Raw genomic sequence first — 20,731 nt, 5'->3', positions numbered from 1 at the left:
GGTGAGCATCGGGTGCCTGCGCGGAAGAAGAGACCACGCTAGTGTGGTCTCTTCTTCCCGCGCAGGCACCCGATGCTCTCCACTTCCTCTTCCGGGCCGCGGGGGGGGGGGGGGGCGAGGAGGAGGAGAGAGCACGCCGGCAGCGGCACGACTGGAGTCAGCCGGGTGCCAGCGCTGGAGTCATCGGGTGCCTGCGCAGGAGTCTTCCCGCGCAGGCACCCGATGCTCACCACTTCCTCTTCCGGGCCGCGGGAAGAAGAGAGCACGCCGGTGCTGAGCAGCACCGGCGTGCTCTCTTCTTCCCGCGGCCCGGAAGAGGAAGTGGTGAGCATCGGGTGCCTGCGCGAGAAGAAGAGGCCACGCTTGTGGGAAGAAGACTGCAGCGCGGCTCGGAGGAAAATGAAGAGTTTCAACCGCGGCCGATGGGACTCCGCCTCCGCGAGGGCTGAAAATGAAGGAGGTTAGTGTTGGGAGGAGGCTGCTGCTGCCGCGAGTTCCTGGGGTGGGGGTGGGGGAGAGAGAGAGTGAATGAGCGAGCAAGCGTGTGTGTTTGAGATCCTGTGTGTGTGAGTGAGATTGCATGTATGTGAATGATTGAGAGCCTGTGTATGTGAAAGAGAGTATGTCTGTGATTGAGAGCCTGCCTGTGAGAGAGAGAGCATGAATGTAAGTTTACCATTGGGAACCTGTATGTGTAAGTTTGTGATTGAAAACCTGTTTGTGTGAAAGAGTATGTGTGTATGATTGAGATCCTTTGTGTGTGAGAGAAATCATGTGTATGTATGATTAAGAGCCTGTGTGTATAAGTAAGAGAGAGATCATGTGTGTCTGTGTCTGATTGACAGCTGGTTTAGGTGATGGAGCATGTGAGTATGTGATTGAGAGCCTGTGTTTAAATGAGAGAGAGAGACCATGTGTGTCTGTGTGTGATTGAGAGCTGATTTAGGTGAGGGAGCATGTGAGTATGTGATTGAGAGCCTGTGTGTAAATGAGAGAAAGAGAGGACATGTTTGTAAGCATGTGAATGAGAGTCTGTGTGTGAGAGAAAAAGACAGCATGTATTTATGTGATTGAAAGCCTGTGTGTGTGTGTAAGCGTGAAAAGATAGACAGCATGTGTGTAAATGTGTAATTAAGAGCCTATATAAGTGAGTGAGAAAAAACATGTGTATATGTGAGTACTGAGAGCATGTGTGTATAGGTGTGTCATTGAGAGCCAGTGTGAGAGAGAGCGCTGGTATGTGACTGAGAGAGGAGAAAGTTCCAAGCAAACCACCCCACCTCCTGCTAATTCAGAACAATCTCAGGACACCTGGATATCAAACGTTCCCAGGTATGCAGAGCAAAAAAATTTTTGTATCCTTATTATTTTTCATTACTGGATCTTTGTATCTGCTATTTTGAAATATTTTGTTGGTATCTGGAAATGTTTTATATGAGTTTTAATTATTGGATATTCCTCTCATCAGCTGTTTCGAAATATGTTCTTTTTGTTAGTACAGTTTTACTGCTGATGATTTTATATTTCTTGATTTGTTTTATAAGGATGGGTGATGTTTCTTTTTTCCTTTGTTACACTGCATACAGAGACTCTGGCTTGTTGCAGTTTCCAATTCAGTTTTTTCTGCATGCTTCTTGTTATGCGTTTTGGTCTCTTTATTCTATGTTAGGTGAGGGACAGCACGTGATTCAGGTGAGGTTTTCTGCTGGCGTGTTGTTTCTGTGTAGGACTCTATAGCAGCCTGACTTGGTCCGTTTTCCTAATAGGAGATGTATTGGTGTCTTAAGGCCTGGTGTAATATTTTCAGAGACTTATTGTACATTAAAAGTGGGATCTTACATAAAATGCACACATTTACTTGTATTTAGTTTTAAACATATTGTATGGCTCTCATGGAATTACATTTTAAAATATGTGGCGTTTATGGCTCTCTCAGCCAAAAAGGTTCCTGACCCCTGTTCTAAGCTATACAATACTTAAGATGACACAGGGTGATAGTGTAACAATGAAACATATACATACATTGCAGAGGCAGAATAGTAGATGATGGCAGAAAAAGACCAGCTAGCTAATCCAGTCTGTCACACTGCTAAGTCACAGAGTATGACTGCTTGAAAGATATTGCTCCCTATCCAGGACAGTTTGTGTCATCTTCCTCCTTAGTATTCCACCATTTTAGCAAGATGGGCATGAGAAATCCCCTATTTAGTTCATACCCAGTACTCCTTCCTTCCCAAGGGTTTCAATTACAGCACTGCAGTCTATCCAAATCATTTTTATGCACACTTTCAAATCCTATTACGATGCAATCATTATACTTTTACCTTCAGATAAGACTGGGATGGGAAGTTTCTTGTTAATCTTGTATTCATTTTTGCCCTTATCTGATTTCACAATTTGTCTTACATCCTTAAAGATTACATGAATGCAAATACATTTTCTTAGGTTCACCTGCATCCATATCCCATATTTTGAAAGCTACTGCTGTTTCAGTGTTTTCAGGTCCCTCCCAAAAAAAAAAAACCAACAACACATACTCTTTGCTTCTCAAGTCTAATATTTTTGAAAATGGTTCAAAGATTTGTTAATATCCTGTTATATTTGTGCAAGCCTCTCTGGCTCTGGGCTCTGTCCCATTAAATTAGGTACAGTTTCTGGTGTCACACATAAAGGACAGTGCTGGATATCTGGCCTTAAGCCAACAAAGGGCGTGCAATCTGTTTCTTCTATGCACTTACTTAACCACTAATGGGCATAACTTACTCTAGAGAAGTTAATGAAGTAGCTGAGAATACGAACAGCAGCACAAAATGAATTACAGCCTCTTTGAACTGGAAAGAATCTGGATATGCATCAAGTTTAACTTAGGGACTCATTTACAAAGTATTTTTCCCATAGAGAATTCTAATGCAAAAAAAGAAAATATTCCCACTCCAAGCAGTTCAAAGCAATCACCCTACAGAATATGTCTTTAGAAAATGGAGGAAAAGCCTTTAGACAACCGATGTAGAGATCAGTTAAAACCAACAGTCATCAGTCTGAGAAACCTCTGTTGATTTTTTTGTTTTGTTTTTGTTTTACTCATTCCTTACACATTTGTGTTTAGAATGATAAAGTGAAATGTATCTTCAGTTAGAAACGGGCTGATTTAAAGAGCTCTGCACAAATTCTGATGCGGCTCGAGTTTCTCCCCATTGGCTGCATCAGGGAATCTTTAATCGGTTTCTAAAGAATGGGCTGAAGCGCAGGCCAAGTCAAAATTTGTGTAGCATTTTTTTAAACCTGCCTGTTTCTAATTGAAGATGTTTCACTTTTCCATTCTAAACAAAAATGGGTAAGAAATGAATGAAACAAAAAGCAGAATTTTTCCAGACTAATAACTATTGGTTTCAAGTGGCAGGTGAGACATCGGTTACCTGAAGTCTTTTCCTTCATTTTTATATTCCATATGGATATTGTTTTGAACTATTTGGAATGGGGATATTTTCCTTTTTGTGTTGTTGCACCTACACTCCACTGCCTCTAGTTTTCTTTGGACAGACCTCCAATGAACAACTTTTATTTATTTTTCGCTAATTAGATTTATATAACATTTCTAGCCAATATTTGAATAACAGTGTAGTTTAACATTTAGTAGTAGTGTAACATACCTCTAGGAACTAGGGCAGAGAAATGTTGAATCATCATTGTGACATGAAAAGACTGACAATAGAGTGCTGTCTCTTTAAGAGCTGGGGGGGGAAAGGAGATTCAAAATTGGATTGTCTGAGCATGTGCAAACAGATCACTGCTCAGCTTGAACAGAGTTCCTGCCCTGCTCTGAATTAATAAATATTATCTGTACTGATTAAGGTGAGCAGCCCTCTATAATTGTATTCATGTGTAATGTATTTATGTTAGTTAACATTGTTTTGAGATGTATTGAAGTTGTTTTTACTTTACCTACAGAGATTTATAAAAATTGGATTGTCTGAGCATGTGCAAACAGATCACTGCTCAGCTTGAACAGAGTTCCTGCCCTGCTCTGAATTAATAAATATTATCTGTACTGATTAAGGTTCTCTTTTCTGGAACCCTGCTGTGGACGACTTGGGAGTAGTTGAACTGTGCCCTGTCAGGATTTGAAGCTCTTCTTTCGGATAGAGGCTGCTGTATTGTGGATTTGGCAGTTGAAGCAGCAGTACTGACGCCCTCTTCAGCTCTAAATTCAAATGGACACACAGTAGGATACAATCTGGGACTTTGCTTGTTCAGAGACTGCTTAAGGTCGGGTGCTATACCACATGCTGATTCTGGTTGAAATACTTAACATGAGTTTATGACAAAGTTGAGTTTTCTCTTGTACTATATACATGTGTTTATATGACAAATGCAGATGCTTAGGAAGTGAACAGATTTATTTCAGTCATTCATTCCAGTAAAGATAAAACTGTTACTCACTAAAGAGCGTGTGGATTCATTTCTGATACTGGGTTGGGAATCAAAGTGCAGGTTTCAGACACAAGAAGTCATAAAGAAAATTGAACTTCAAGGGTTACAGTAGCAAAAGCCAGTTGCTGGCTCTGCCCTTCTCCTGCCCCTTTGCCACATGGATAAAAGCACGAGTGGGAATACTTTGACTCACACAGGGGCGAGGCAGTTTTCAGCCTCTGACTTTGCACAGGTAACTGCTTAGTTACTTGGGTAAAATCTTTTCAAAATTGCCCTCCCTAAGGTCAGCAACCAATCTGAACATAAGAACATAAGGATATAAGACTTGCCATATTGGGTCAGACCAAAGGTCCAACAAAGTGTCCAATCCAGGTCACAAGTACCTGGGCAGGATCCCAAGGGGTAGATCGAACCCAAGATGCTTTTACCAGGGATAAGCAGGGGATTGCTGCAACTCTGCCTTTATAATGGTTAATGGACATTTCCTCCAGGAACTTGTCCAACCTTTTTTAAATACACCACATCCTCTGGCAATGAATTCCAGAGTTTAATTATGCATTGAGTACAAACATATTTTCTCTTATTAGTTTTGAATGTATTACCCAGTAACTTCATTGTGTGTAGATGATATCTTTTCATTGGACTAATGACATTTGTGACTAGCATTCAGATCTATACTTCCTTCATCAGGTCAATCCCTGTGTTAAATTAATCCAATAGAAAAGCTTGTTGACTTTTATTTCTAAAATACTTTTGCACTCTACCATGGATTCTGGAGTAGACACACCTGCAATTAAGAGTTACAGAGTAAAATGGAGGGTGGCGTTCAATAAATTGTTCAAAGTGCCTATTCCTGTTATGTTGTAGCTACAGCACCAAAACAAAGAAAATCTGTCCATCAACCCATGGATAACACCTGTGCTATGAAAAAGGGTGTGGAAACCTTTTGCACCCCATGATAATTGCACAGAGAAAGAGAGAGAGAGAGAGAGAACACCTATAAGGGACTTATAGTAGTCAAATATTTATATCTCTATAGAAGGGGCATTTAATAGCTCGAGGTGAGGTATTGGTGGTGATTTAGGGTTTGGGGGCCAGTTTTTCATGTAGAGTGAGACATACGAACAGCACAGTACCCTTCGGTGAAGATTTGACATCATTTGGAGTGAGGAAAGTCTCACAAAAATGACATTTTGTACTATGTTATCATGGCCTAGCTTGATGGTACCCTGTTATAGAGTCCATCAAGCTAGGGTGAGAGAACATAGTAGAAATGTCATCTTTGTGAGACTTTCCTCACTCCAAATGATGTCAAATCTTCACCGAAGGGTACTGTGCTGTTCGTATGTCTCACTCTGCATGGAAAACTGGCCCCTAAATTACCAACACCTCACCTTTATCTTTAGCTGTCCCTCCTATAAGCATATAAATAGTTGTACACTGTGATGGCCTCCCCAGAGGCTCTCTCTCTCCCTTCCCCCTTAGAAATGGCTATAATGCAATTCCAAAAATGTGTTGGGAATTGCATTATGGCTGTTTTGGGTATATTGCACAGCTTAATACCAGGAAAAAAGGAGTAGTTAAAAGCGTGTGATATTGCTCCTCATTTTCTTAAATCCTGCCCCTTCCCAAAATTTGCATTTGCACCGTGCGCTAATGTTATTCACACATGCATTAATGCCATAATGCATTTTGATGTCTGACCCTGTAAGGCCCCGAAATCTAGGAGAATGAATAGCAGGCCTAAATTTAGAGACCAAAGTTTTAGACCCCTACATTTATGTGAATTTTCAGCTGAAAATACGCATCTAACTTAGGCATCTAACTTATGGCCTGATTCACTAAGGCATTTCTTCCATTCTGTGAGCATTGGAACGTGCCTGGATGAATCAGGCCCTTTGGATACTACATTTAGGAACCAGGGCCACATTCATTAAGGCTTTTCTCCCATTTTGTGTCTGTGGGAAAAACCCTTAGTGAATGAGGTACTAGGCTTGGTGACTTAGTAAAGCCTTGACACTATGATTATTGAAGGGTGTCTTAATATTCAAATACTAGAAATTCTTGCCCTTGCCTATATAAAATATTTTAGACTGAAAAAATGTTAGCATTATTTTAATTAAAAACTCAGTGTTCCAGATGTAAAGTGCCTAACTTCTTGCATGGGAAGCATTACTCTGTTTACATTGGCATTTACTAGTGGTGGAAAGAGCACTATGCAGCACTAATCCAAATATGAGCCCAACACTCTCAACATTGCTTAATTTTGTTAAACAAAGCAGAGAGAGATGAAAAAACCCAATATATACCACAACCAGGAGCGATGGAAAAAGCCAAATGACCAACAGAAAGTCCAGAGAATGTGGAAGGTCAAAACTAAAGCCAGAGAATGTGACTCATTTGTTTAAGATTGTTTTTTGTCTACTTTGATTGACAGTAAAACAAACATGTGGTTTAAAGTACACCATGAACAGTCATTGTGTAAACAGAGTTCACTGCATGCTTTATTACAAGCACGATGGTTACCTGCTTTCCCCTTCTGTCTCAAGGGTTGTACAGGGCAAACTAGGAGTGCTGAAACCTACCTTGTTTTGTTAGTACATCAAGAATAAATTTCAAATCTCCTGTATCATAAAAAAGTTTAGAGGTCAATTTTCAAAGGGTCTATGTACCTAAAGGTGAGAATTAGGGGGCGGATTTTCAGAGCCCTGCTCGCCTAAATCCGCCCAAAACCGGGCGGATTTAGGCGAGCAGGGCCCTGCGCGCCGGTGAGCCTATTTTACACAGGCCTACCGGCGCGCGCAGAGCCCCGGGACTCGCGTAAGTCCCGGGGTTCTCCGAGGGGGGCGTGTCGGGGGCGTGTCAGGGGGCGGGCCCGGTTGTCGCGGTGTTTCGGGGGCGTGTCGGCAGCGTTTTGGGGGCGGGTACGGGGGTGTGGCTACGGCCCAGGGCGGTCCGGGGGCGTGGCCGTGCCCTCCGTACCCGCCCCCAGGTTGCGGCCCGGCGCACAGGAGGCCCGCTCGCGTGCGGGGATTTACTTCTCCCTCCGGGAGGCGTAAATCCCCGGAGAAAGGTAAGGGGGGGGTGTAGACAGGGCCGGGCGGGTGGGTTAGGTAGAGGAAGGGAGGGGAAGGTGAGGGGAGGGCGTTAGAGGATTCCCTCCAAGGCCGCTCCGATTTCGGAGCGGCCTTGGAGGGAACGGGGGTAGGCTGCGCGGCTCGGCGCGCGCCGGCTATACAAAATCGATAGCCTTGCGCGCGCCAATCCAGGTTTTTAGCAGATACGCGCGGCTCCGCGCGTATCTACTAAAATCCAGCGTACTTTTGTTTGCGCCTGGAGCGCAAACAAAAGTAGGCCTATTCGCGGAGTCTGAAAATCCGCCCCTAGGTGTCTAATCTTGCCCCTTTGTAAAATGACTAGGGCTGAGAGTGTAAATTTAGGCGCTCAGGGCTGATTTCCAGTGCTAGGTGCCTAACTTAAGTGCTTGTAGGTAAGTGAATAGTAGACCTGCAACCAGGTACCTCAGTTTTAGGCACCTAAGTTAAACAAATCCTCAGCCTAAAACTTCACTGAACTTCAGTCTCCTAAAATAGAGGCATTTAAGTCATACACGCAGCTTCCTGCATAAGGTTACAAAAATGGCAGCCTTAATCATATATTTTAAGCATCTGTGCAATGAAAAATGCCTATGTTGGAATTATGGCTCTGAAATTTCAGTTCCGTTTTTTGGAGCAGTTGCTGCACATCCTCAACCATCTTCAGCCATGAAGATACTTACAAATGGAATTTAAAATAGTCATGTTATGCCGGATACCATTCCTGATGTTTAGATTGGGGGCAATTTTCAAACTGTGCATTTAAGATCCACGGGTACATTTTATTCCTGGACTTTGCTCCAAGTTTCAATGTGAACATGCACACTCAGTTTCACTTTGTAACTTGACACAGGGTAAAAAGTCCCTGCAGAGACTTGCATGTGCTTTTCCTGCAGACAATTTTTGAATGGAAGATAATGTACGCACTCATTTTTCTCTCCCCAACCAAAACACGGACTAGGAACACCTCCTCTTAATGTGGCTTAACGTTTGCATCTTGGGGAACAATATGTGGACTTTTCACTACTTTGAGGTAAAGCGATTTTCAGATGGCTGATTTATGTAAGCGAATTGCTAATTACCCACGGAAATGGCTTTGAAAAATTGCTGTCCACATGACATTTTCTGCAGTGAATAAAGATCTGTGTTAACGTTGAAGCAAAGTATTAGAAGTTTGAAATTACAGAAATGTTGATGAAGTTAATGTGAACAATTGGATTAATATAGATAACCTTTGTTCTCCCTTTCAATATCCATAACAGAAGTGATTTCTAAAGAAAGCAAGTACAAGAAGTGACATCATCACATGTGTTTGTGGGTTAACTGTATGTTTTAGACTTTTCTTCCAGAAAGCAGGTTTAAGGCCTTAGCTTTTTGGTCATACAATGAAACTAGAAGTTCCACACAGAGTCAATGGAGTTTATTTTCCAGAATGTGCATGGCTGCAGGTATATGGGGGAAAATACCAGTGTCTGACTCTTCTTGGACCCCGCCCCCACAAACCCACCCCGTCATCTCCTGAACATTTTGTATCGATCGGATGCAGAATGCAAAAGTTACTAAGTAGAACAATTCTGCGTATTTGTAGAATAAGTAGATTCACCCAAAAATACTTGTTACGCTTGCCGCCCACAGCAGCCACACGGTGCGGCCCTCTCACCTCTCTACACAAGCTTCAGGCTCCAGCTCCTCGTCGCTGGCGGCGGTGGGCCGCCAATCCCGACCTTGGACTTCCACCAGCACCTTCGGCCCTGCTCCGCTTCCCGGGACCTCCAGCCAGGATGCCTCCATCCATTGGGGCTCTCTGCGGGGTTCGCGGAGAGACGCCGCCAGCGGCGCCGCACCCCTCCATAGGCACGCACACACACCAGTGAAAGCTTTAAAGGGCAGACAGCGGGATCCTGGCCACGGACCCAGATGCTGAAGTCAGTTCCCTCAGTGCTTAAATGCTCAAGCTTCGCACTGAAGCATGGCCTTTGCAACAGGTCTCCTTGGTCTCCTTGGTCTCCTCGTACTCATTGCTTCTCCGTGATCCTTGTTTCGTGTTCCTGTTTCTCCAAGTTCCTGGTTCCTGTTCTCTGTTCATCTCGACTGTGTGCTGATTGACTTCCTGGTTCTGACCATCGCTATGCCTGACCTTGTCTGCCTTCTCCGTGCCTTGACCATTGCTACGTCTGTCCATGCCTGCCTTCTCCATGCCTTGACCATTGCTATGTCTGACCATGCCTGCCTTCTCTGTGCCTTGACCACTGCTACGAACGACTTCACCTCAGACTTTCTTGAGTCCAGAGTTCCACATTGCTTGCTACACCTTCCAAGTGCCGCCAACTTCCATTCAAGCTTGACAGTGACGCCTCTGTCCCTATCCTTTGGACACGGACTACTAAGGCTTCGGCCTCCCTTTGCTCAGGCACCTTCAGTTTCTTCTTGTTCCTTAGTGCTTGAGTTCCTGATCCATATCCCATCCAGAATAGGACCATGCTATCTGCTGGCTGCTGTCTCTGGGCTGAACCATCTACTACCTGTACTTAACTTTGAGGCCCACCTAAGTCCTGCTGGCCCCGGCACCTGAAGACTCAACCCGAGGGGAATGTGGGCTGGTATAGGTGAAGCTCCAGTGGCCTCCAGCTTGAGCCCACTCCGCCTGCTGACGGTGGGGACCTATAGGCCCTCGCCTACGGGTTGCGTCAACTTCACCTCAGCCCAAGGATCCACCTCCTATGCAACAATACTCTTATCATGATGCTCATAAACCTCTAGCCATATCTTTCAAATCTGGCATGGAACAGACACAAAAATCAAAGGTTATTAGGTGGTATAACTGCACAAACGTATTTGTGGAATATGTGGATTCCACCCCGCCCATCCCAAAAATAAATTGTCATGATCCTTGTAAACCTCTCTCTTCTTCTGAAAATGTGGTGTAGATCAAATATAAAACCATAAAGTCATCAGGTGGTGTCACTGCATACATATTGTGGTGGACTAGGCTCATCAACTCCAAATAAGAAGGGTTCTGGGGAAGGAAGACCATGTGGGTCAGACCTTAGAAGACAGTTCACAGTCCCAAAGAGAAGGATATTCCCAAGAATTGAGGAGTGGAAGGAGTGCATTCCTCCATCCATCAGTGAGGACCAGGACTGGAACATCCAATGGGTACTGTAGGATGAATCTACAAGGGTAGAGTGGGTGGAGAATCCCAGAGCCTCAATCAGGAAGGGGAGGAAGTAAACAAAGTCTGGAGCAAGAAGAGGAGGAGATGGAGTTCCTTCACTCAGAACATAGATGTTGAACAGAAGGCTGAGCAGGCTACAGGGTCAACAGAGGAACTCATGGAGACTGAGGAGCCACTTTAAGGCTGGAAAAACTAAGGTACTGTTTTGAACTGTGTTTGAAACTTTGTGCTGGGCTACATTGACCCTGTTTTTAAGCCAGCCAAAGAAACTGTTTTGAATTGTGTTTGAGGCTCTATGTTAGGTTACATTGACCTAGTTTTCCAGTCAGCCTAAGAAAATGTTTTGAACTGCATTTGAATCTCTGTGCTGACCTACTTTAATATAGTTTTTCCACCCAGCTAAAGAAACTGTTTTGAACTGTGTCTGAATCTGCATGCTGGGCTATGTTGACCTAGTTTTTTAGCCAACCAAAGAAACTGCTTTGAACTGTATTGGGATCCAAGATAACAATAAATCAGTCCTTCATGCCTGTTTGTAGAGATAAGGTGAAGGATATCAAGGGTTAATCCCTGAACACAAAGCCCACTTAGATGGCAAACAATCAGTGGAAGTATAGATTGTGTTCATGGATCCAAAGGAAAATTATTGAATTTAGGCTATATCCATTGGAACTTTCATATGTGGTGGTAGTGGTGGGATCTCTTGACCACACACAATCCAAAGAAGGTGATCCCCAGAGATTTTGGTGAGGATATCACAGAGTCCTGGCAGTGTGCTATCTCAAAGAGCAGTAAAGTAATGGTGAATAAACCTTCAGGTTGTGGATACTAGGAGTACACCTGGCAGTGGGAGCCAATTCTCTCTATTCTGGAGGGAGGATATGTGACAGAAAAAGGTGTCTTTTCGTAAGAAGATAGTCAGTGGAGAAAAATATGTAGAGGGATAGATGACCTGCACAGGAGACCCACATTTAATATTTTTCTCTCTCTCTTTCTTCATTGCAGAAGAGTTACTATGGTCTCAGAAGGGAATAGAGAAGTGGAGGAAGTGGTTAGAGCAGTAAACTATGAACCAGGAAAACCACAGTTCAAATACCATTGCCACTCCTTGTGACCTTGGACAAGTCACTTTACCCTCCACTGCCTCAGGTACAAACTTAGACTCTGAGCTCCCTGAGGACAGGGAAATACCTACAGTACCTGAATGTAATCTGATTAAAGTGGCTGAAAAAAGCAGAACATAATTCAAATTTTAAAAAATATATTAAAGTGGATTACAGATCAGTGCCAGAAATTGCACAAAATTATCCAACAACTAGGTGAGGAGACATTACAAGATCAGTTGCCGCTACTAAAGCTCCTAGAAGAACAAGTGGCAACTACTCAGCAATTATTGTCCCAAGAAGTAGACATCATGGAGGACAAAGGTACTGTGCCTATTGACATTAGGAAAGGGAAGGAGAGAGGTGGTCAGTGGTGAAAATGTTTATCCCTGACTAAGATGAGTGAGAAATATGACCTGGATGCTTATCTGGTGACTTTTGAAAGTGGCGACAGGCTGGTCAAAATTGGAGTGGGTCATGAGGCTGGTCCCATATCTCAGCGGGGGAGCACAGGTGGCTTTATAAGGCTCTGGATTCAGCCATTGCCACAGATTACAAAGCCTTGAATACAGTGATTCAAGACTGTCTGGGTCTTATGCTGGAAACAATTTGCCTTAAATTCAGGGAAATGAAGTTGGGGGGCACAGAACAGGCCATGAGCAATGGCTCAACATATGAAGGACCTAACTTACTGGTGGTTGATGCCAGAGAAAAAGTCCCTGGAAGAGATTATAGAGACAGTTGTGCTAGAGCAGTATGTATACAGGCTATCAGCTGACATTTGGGAGTGGGTTGTGAAACAAGGGACCAAAACTTTGGTCGAGGCGGTGGACATGGGTCCTCCTATACGGGACCCTGGAACAAACACGGCAATTCTCCGAAGTGAGAATCTTTGGGGAGAATAAGAAAAGGGGCATCCAGTTCAGGGGAAGATTGGAGATGAGCTTTAAGACAAGTACTTACATGTCTAAGCCCAAAAATCCCACAGGTAAGTTCCAGAGGGTTCCCACGGAAGACAGGGTGCAAGGAGAATCTCAAAGAGCCTGATCCCAATAAAGATGTAATTCATGTGGGAAGGTGGGACACCTCAAACTAGACTGTCCTCATATAGACTGTTCTTTTTTTTTAGGGGGGGGGGGCAGTGGTGGACAATCCCCATCCAGTGTCTCTAGTAACCTACCCTACCTGCAAGAAATACAGGTAGAAGCTTAAAAACACTCATTCTGTTGGACTCAGGAGCCAGTCAGAGCCTTATTTTGTAAGAATTATCCAAAAAGGCGACACATACTCTCCCCAAGAGAGAAGGGATGTGAAAGTCCTGTTACATTGTATCCATGGGGATTGAGAGAGTACCCAATACAAAAGTTCAAGGGACTCATTGGAGGGGTTGAAAGGGCCACTGAAAGTGGCCATAGCCAAAATTCTTCCCTTTCCAATGATTGTAAGAAAAGATTGGATGGGGATGACTGCCCTACTTCTAGGTTCAGAGATGTTGGTCAATATCAATCTCAGTGGATTGACCAAGGAGGACCAGAGGCTATGGCATTAGATGAGGTGTTTCCATTACAGGGTCAGGAGGTACAACCCTAGATAGGGTTAGGAATCCTGAGCAGAAAGAAAGAGGGAAAAACAGGATGACCATGATCTGGAATGAATGATATAGTTCCAGGAGCGTCTAGGAATGTCCTAGAGTAAGTAATATGGAGATTCCCCATTTTTAAAGAGAAGCAGAGAAAGGATGCCGGGTTCAAACATACCTTTGAACTGGTAGTGGTAAAGGAAGGTTAACAAATGAATAAAGATAAGAAATAGTGTTATTATTTTGAGTTAGAACATGATTTATTATACAAGGTGGAAGGGAAACTAGGAGAAACAGATCCACGCAAATAACTTCTGCTACCTTAAATTTATAGGAAGAATATTTTGATGCTAGCACATTCCCATCTGGCCATTTGGGAGTACCCAGTATCCTGGCATGCATCAAGCAGTGCTTTTTCTGGCCAGATATATAAAATGATGTCCACACTTTCTGAGCCTCCTATCCTAAGTGCCAAAAGGTGTCTCCCCGCATACTGATCAAGGCATCCCTATACCTCTCCCCCTTATCAAGCAACTGCTAAGGTGGGTACCAGTGGATAAAATGGGTCCTTGGGAGAAAAGCTGGAATGGCTATGTTCTGGTTATTGTGGACTATGCCACTCAATATCCTTGGGCCATTCCTCTTAGATCCACATCAGCTCGATTGATAGCAGGGGAGTCGATTAAAATATTCAAGTAGGATGTCCCAATGATGTCTGTCTAGGATTTGGCACATTCATACATCTGCCTATCTTCCCCAAACTGATGGCCTACTAGAATGACTTAATCAGATGTTGAAGGCAATGTTGAAGAGTTGTCTAGATAAGGATGCAGGCAACTGTGATCATTTGTTACTCTTTCTCTTATTCACCATGAGAGGTTCCTCATGCCACCTCAGGGTTTGCTCCATTTGAACTCTTGTTAAGGAGACAACCGCATGGTCTACTTGACATGGTCGAGGAATGGTGTGATAGTCAGGCACCCGAGGTAATGGATGTCCAGACCTATTTGAACAAACTAAACAATTGTAGAGACTTGATCTTTAGGATTGCTCAGGAAAATGTCTGTAAGGTCCAAGAGAGGCAGCACATTTATTGTGGTCATGTATCCAGTGAACACCAGTTAAATTCTGGTGATAGAGTATTAGTATTGATAGCCTCCACTCCTAATAAGTTATTAACTAAATGGAAAAGACTAGTGATATACCAGGTAGATATGAAAAGGGATAGAGTCCAAACCTACCATGTAAACATGCTGAAGCCTTGGGTGAAGAGGGATGCATTAGTGTTGATTCCTGGGGAAAAATGTGAATGATTTGGGACCCCAGATAGTTGAAATACAGTTAAAAGCTGAACTACACTTAGGTACAGAGAGCGAAGTAGAAAAGGTGTTGCAAAATGCCAAAAATATTTTTTCACTGTATCCTGGATGGACTCAAGTAGTATTTCACCGGATAATAACAAAACCCAGACAGATTATAAGACAAAGACTATACTGGCTTCCAGAAGTAAAGTGGGTGGAGGTTATCTGGCAGGTGGAAGAGATGCTTAAGCTGGGAGTTACTTTTTACACTTTGCGATAAGTACTAAAATTGTTGCAATTCCTACCTATAACAAGAGAGAGAGAGAGAGAGAGAGAGAGAAAACACCTAGCTATAAGGCAGGGGTCGGGAACCTATGGCTCGCGAGCCAGATGTGGCTCTTTTGATGGCTGCATCTGGCTCGCAGACAAATCTTTAATAAAAAAGTAAAAATCTTAACAAAACCCCCCACCCTCCTGACGCCCCCCAAGACCTCCAAAATTAATTTACTACAACCTCCCCCCCTCCTGACCCCCCCCCCCCAAGACCTGCCAAACATCCCTGAGGTCCAGCGGGGGTCGAGGAGCGGTCCGGGAGCGATCTCCTGGACTTGGGCTGTTGGCTGCCAGTAATCAAAATGGCGCCGCCGGCCCTTTGCCCTCACTATGTCACTGGTCGACCAATGGCGGCGGTAGCCCCTGTGACATAGTAAAGGCAAAGGGCCGTCGGCTGCCAGTAATCAAAATGGCAGCCGACGGTAGCCCCTCACTATGTCACAGGGGCTACCGCTGCCATTGGTCGACCCCAGGGACTTAGTGAGGGCAAAGGGCCGTTGGCGCCATTTTGACTACTGGCAGCCGACAGCCCAAGTCCAGGAGATCGCTCCCGGACCGCTCCTGGACCCCTGCTGGACCACCAGGGACTTTTGGCAGGTCTTGGGGGGGTTAGGAGGGTGGGGGTTTGTAGTAAATTAATTTTGGAGGTCTTGGGGGGCGTCAGGAGGGTGGGGGGTTTTGTTAGATTTTTACTTTTTTATTAAAGATTTGTCTTCGAGCCCTGGACCCCTGCTGAACCACCAGGGACGTTTGGCAGGTCTTGGGGGGGTCAGGAGGGTGGGGGATTGTAGTAAATTAATTTTGGAGGTCTTGGGGGATGTCAGGAGGGGGGGGGGATTTGTTAGATTTTTACTTTTTTATTAAAGATTTGTCTGCGAGCCCTGGACCCCTGCTGGACCACCAGGGACTTTTGGCAGGTCTTGCGGGGGGGGGGGGGGGTCAGGAGGGTGGGGGGTTGTAGTAAATTTATTTGGCAGGTCTTGGGGAGGCGTCAGGAGAGTAGGGGGTTGTAGTAAATTAATTTGGTAGGTCTTGTATGGCTCTCACGGAATTATATTTTAAAATATGTGGCGTTCATGGCTCTCTCAGCCAAAAAGGTTCCTGACCCCTGCTATAAGGCCTGTCTAGTAGTTAAGTATTTATACCTCTATATGAGGCCCACCTAGTTACGCGAGGTGAAGTTTAGGTATTAGTGTAGGGGTTAGGGGCCACTTTGACATTCAGAGTGAGATGTATGAACAGAACAGTGCTCTTTTGTGAAGATTTGATGACCTTCGGAGTGAGGAAACTCACCCAAAGATGAGATTTATACAATGTTCTCTCAACCTAGTTTGATGTTACCCAGGTAGAGAGTCCATCAAGCTAGGTTGAGAGAACATTGCACAAATCTCATCTTTGGGTGGCTTAAAAGACTAACAATGCTATGTGCGAAAACATCACAAAGTGTGATAAAGTTGTAGCGCACAGCTTAACGCGAATGAAAAAGGTGTAGTTATTAGCTGTGTTAAAATTGTGCGATATGGCTTCGCAACTTGTGAAGCCAGCCCACGTTGCCAGAAATTCTGCCCCAAACTTCACCCCTTTTCTAAATTAGCATCGCACCATGCGTTATGGTGCTTTTCGCATGTGAAAAATGTCTTAACGCATGTGATAAGCCCATAACTCAGCTTGGAAAATAACCCCCCTTAGCTGGATAAATAGCACAGTAGCAGCAAAACCACCATTTAGCCAGATAAGTCAGAACATATCCAGCTAACTAGAATATCTATTCACGTGTATCTTTTATGTGTGTGCAAATGTTGCAGGGTAGATTTACACAAATTTTATAACCCATATGTATAAGATACACACGGATTCTAAAATACTGGGGTAGGTCTGTGTGCAGCCTTATGCACGCCTATATGGGCGCATGTGCCGTTGTTTTAAAGTAATCCTCCCCATCTAGCAGTAGTCATGTTCTCTCTCTTAATCCAGACTTTATTAGCAATTAATTTTGAACAAATATTTCTAATATAATTTGCAATACATACGGCCACCTACCTTTTTTGACATTTGTATACTTGGATTAGCAACAGCTGCTGACAACACGGGCTCATTCTGGGAGCTACTAAATATTGTTAGACCATCCTCAGAATCTGCAATCTAAAATACAGTAACAATCGATTGTGAAAGCCAGCAGATTTTGTTATGCATTTTTTACATTTCAGTTTAAAGAACGAATGAGATGAAAAAAATATATGTATCTATGGTTTTAATACCAATTTCACGTATAAAATATAGCTAGGGCTTCTGATTTTAGGTGTTTATAAATTGTAAATTTGGGTGTTTATTTTCCAGCTAATTACGGGGTTCTTTGTGGGTAGCAAAAATTAGTGTTTGTCAGTTTTTTTCGCAGCACAGGTGCTATTATTAGGCACCTTACCCAGTTGAATCAACTATATACATTTGTACAACTGAGGAGTTATCAGCTTGGAAAAGGCACAAAAACAAAGTGAAGGATCCAGGATACACAAAGGAAATCTTCTTCCGGTCATTATCTAATAAATAATTATTATATTGTTTTACACTGAGGTGTTTTATTGGTTAAAACCTAAAATCAGAAGCCCTAAATATTACAAATTGCAGAGATCAATGCCATAAATCACCTTTGGGGCTTATGTGAGAGTGAAATTATACCCTCGGAGAGAGAAGGTGTGGGGGGATGGGGGTTGCTAGAATATGATGGACGCACTGAAGAACCTTGAAGGTATAAGAAATACACAACAACAAACATTTTCCAGTGAAGAGGAAGCCTTGGAGCAAGGAATCTTAGAGTGAGGTATGAGACTCAAGAGTCACATTTCTTCACAAGAAGGGTTTGGAGTAGTGGAGAAGGAGAAGCAGAAAAACTGTATCAGAAATCAAGAAAACATAAGCACAGAGCTTCCTTAGCTGCAAGGAATGATGTTAAGCCAGAGATCAAGTAGGGTGTGTGGTAGTGCAATAAGAAAGAGAAAATGGGCAGATCAGACGGGCTTTGCAGTCTTTATCTGCCACCATAGTCTGTGCTTTTCTGTATTATAATGTCATTCCTGCAGTACACTGTTCCAAAGCATTCATCAGCTGAATTAACACATATAATGGAATGGGGCAGATCATTCTCTAAAAAAGCAAACATATGTCAGAGGAAAGACAGTTCTAGAACAAGTAGCCATGACAGGAGAAAGGAGAAAGTTAGACTCTGATAGAACACAAGAAAGGATTTCTTCACAGAATAGGGGCTAGATACATTAAATGCCTTCCAAGAAGGATAATGAAGGCAAAAATAGCATTGTAATTTAAGAACGCATGGAAAAAAAAATAGAGAATGTCATTTCATTTATTACGTACAGACTGCAATCCCAGATACAAGACCTGCCAAATGTGGTGAATCATGAAGCAAGCAAAATCAGAGATCAAGTGAGGTCAGTGGCACTGCAGCAGTAAGGGGACATAGAGGGATTAGATGGCTCATCATATTCTCTGTTTCTATGTAATCTAGTTGCTCTTACAGGGGGATTTTGGTAGGTCAGATTGTGTAAGCTGCATAGAAGTTTAGTCATGACACCAGAAAGAACATCCCTACCACTGGGAATAGTGACATCAGATCTTTAATGCCCACAGCAGAGAAAGACCCTTAACTGTGCAAATCATGGCTGAAGCTTTGGCTCTATACAGACAGAAGCAATGTCCTCTCTTCGGAGCTCTTAATACCAATCCCAGCAATACCCAGTGTTACTTGGAGATTTTCCATTCAAGAACTGACCAAAGAGACAGAGACCTGCATAACTTTGGTATCATCTAAAAAAAATCTTCAGCTCTTCCTTTGAATTTTGTAGAAAAAGTTAAAAGATTCAGGTTTCGGACAGATTGGGGATCAATAGTCATCAGACGGTTACTCCATAAGCACAGGCTGACAGGAGCAGGGGCTCAAAGCAATGGCGCACACAGCACAGGGTGGTTCTCCTCCATGCAGTTCACCACCTGCAGGCTCCACCAGCATAAGCAGGGGCAGGGGCAGGGCCAGCAGCAGAAGCAGAGGGGTAGAGAGCGCCACAGGGAGCAGTGGGTGTGAGGCTGTCCTCTCCTCCACTATGTACCAGAGGACACAGAGAGAAAGCTCACAGAGGTGGCTCTGATACAGATTTAATATCCATTGCCAATTTCAGACTGTGAATGAATGTAGAGTAGGAAAAGTCTCTCCATGGATTTAATCATGCACGGTCTTCCATTATTAAATGAGTTTGTGGTGATCTCTAAAATTACTGCTGTTCTGGCTCATCTCAGTTTCACCTTCTGATTAGAAAAGATAAGAGAGGGTCGGCTTGGTGGTTCACGGCCATCTGGAGGGTCCTGGGTTGAATCCCCGGCTAGGGTGTTCCACTCCCTGGGCTGGCTGGGGCTCGGGGCTGCTGAAAGAGGTGGCATTCACAGCCCCTTTGGGGAGAAGGAGCAAATGTCCTAGACATTATGCAATGGTGACACCTAGTGGCTGGTTTAAGGGTCCATGATTGTAGGGCTGCAGAAGGAGCCCTGGTGCATGGTCCCCAGCCAAGGACCTCTGCGATGACAGGAGCAAAGTAAGCTGGTAGGGGAATATAAATTAGGAGAAAATATCCCTGAGTGGGTGCAAATGAAGGGTCACAGCGCCATATGCCAGGCCTGGTTCCATTTCTTTTTCTGGAGAGAAAAGATAAGTCATGCGTCTCACATTAAATACACGACATCCGTACCTTGCTTATATCTGGCTCTGATTTGCTGGAACACATACTCTGAAGTTCCCGCACAAAGTCTTCGTCATCAGAGCCGAGGGATAACCTTTGTTCCATGTTCAGTAACTGTGGTTGCTCATTCTCTAACAATCTAGGAGAAAGAGTTCACTATAACATTTTACTGTTTCACACTTTACTTATACAAACATTTCTATCTAACTATTTATCTATCCATTTATGGGGCCTGTTTACTAAGTCATGTTCAACATGGCTGTTAATAACGTTAACGTTTCGACAATGGCATTAGCTGCAATTTTACTGTGCATTTACTAAAGGGCATGAAGTTTGAAGTAAATCAGCATTAAAACCGGATGTAAACATGGATGCAAGCACAGACGTTCAGCTGGCACCATTATTGTTATTGCTGGCATTGGGGCAGGAGGTAGCCATATTCTCTCCTGTGCCCTTCATTTGCAGGACAGCTTCAGAGAGATAGGCCTAGATAATTTCAAATCTTCTTGGAGGGAAGTTGTAAAAGAGATTTTAAACTATTCACGCCTTTATAATTGTGGATAAAACACACTGAACAAAAGAATCCTGTTTTCAAAAGGATCTTTCAAACCGTGCTTTGACATGGCTCTGCCGAGGGTCAGTTGTGCTGAAATAGTCCCCAGAGATATACGATGCTGTGAACCTTTTTTGGGCCAGCCAGTTTCCACCTGCTTCTTTTGGGCACCCACCTCCACTGCAACGGACCTCTATTGGACCTCGGCGCAAGTGCAAATAGCTTCTGATGTTAAGCCTATTCATCTATTCCTAGTCTTTGGGCTTCTTCTAGTTCTTCTTACAACCTTTACACTCTTCCTAAGCTCAGTCACGGCAGAAGGCAGCTACAGACATATGCAAGCCATTTCAACATGGTTGACTTTCAAGCCAATGTACTGCAACGCTGCTTTAAATTGCAAGCAGAGACGTGCAAAAGCA

General features: G+C 43.7%; 1 protein-coding gene across 4 annotated transcripts in view; it reads right to left on the bottom strand.

Moving 5' to 3' along the window:
- The window catches only part of CTTNBP2 (cortactin binding protein 2), a 373,947-nt gene that overhangs the window by 12,958 nt on the left and 340,258 nt on the right, over nucleotides 1–20,731 (bottom strand). For all 4 annotated transcript variants that reach the window (XM_029617221.1, XM_029617222.1, XM_029617223.1 and 1 more), the window contains 2 exons: nucleotides 19,769–19,898; nucleotides 17,058–17,159 (listed from right to left, as the gene is read on the bottom strand). In XM_029617221.1, the coding sequence (XP_029473081.1) occupies nucleotides 17,058–17,159; nucleotides 19,769–19,898 (232 nt within the window). The remainder of the gene's footprint in view (nucleotides 1–17,057; nucleotides 17,160–19,768; nucleotides 19,899–20,731) is intronic.

This window comes from Rhinatrema bivittatum, chromosome 9, assembly GCF_901001135.1.
Source record: "Rhinatrema bivittatum chromosome 9, aRhiBiv1.1, whole genome shotgun sequence".
In the NCBI taxonomy this organism is placed as follows: Eukaryota; Metazoa; Chordata; class Amphibia; order Gymnophiona; family Rhinatrematidae; genus Rhinatrema; species Rhinatrema bivittatum.
The sequence above is the reverse complement of the archived record's forward strand: the minus strand, read 5'-3'. Positions and strand labels throughout refer to the sequence as shown.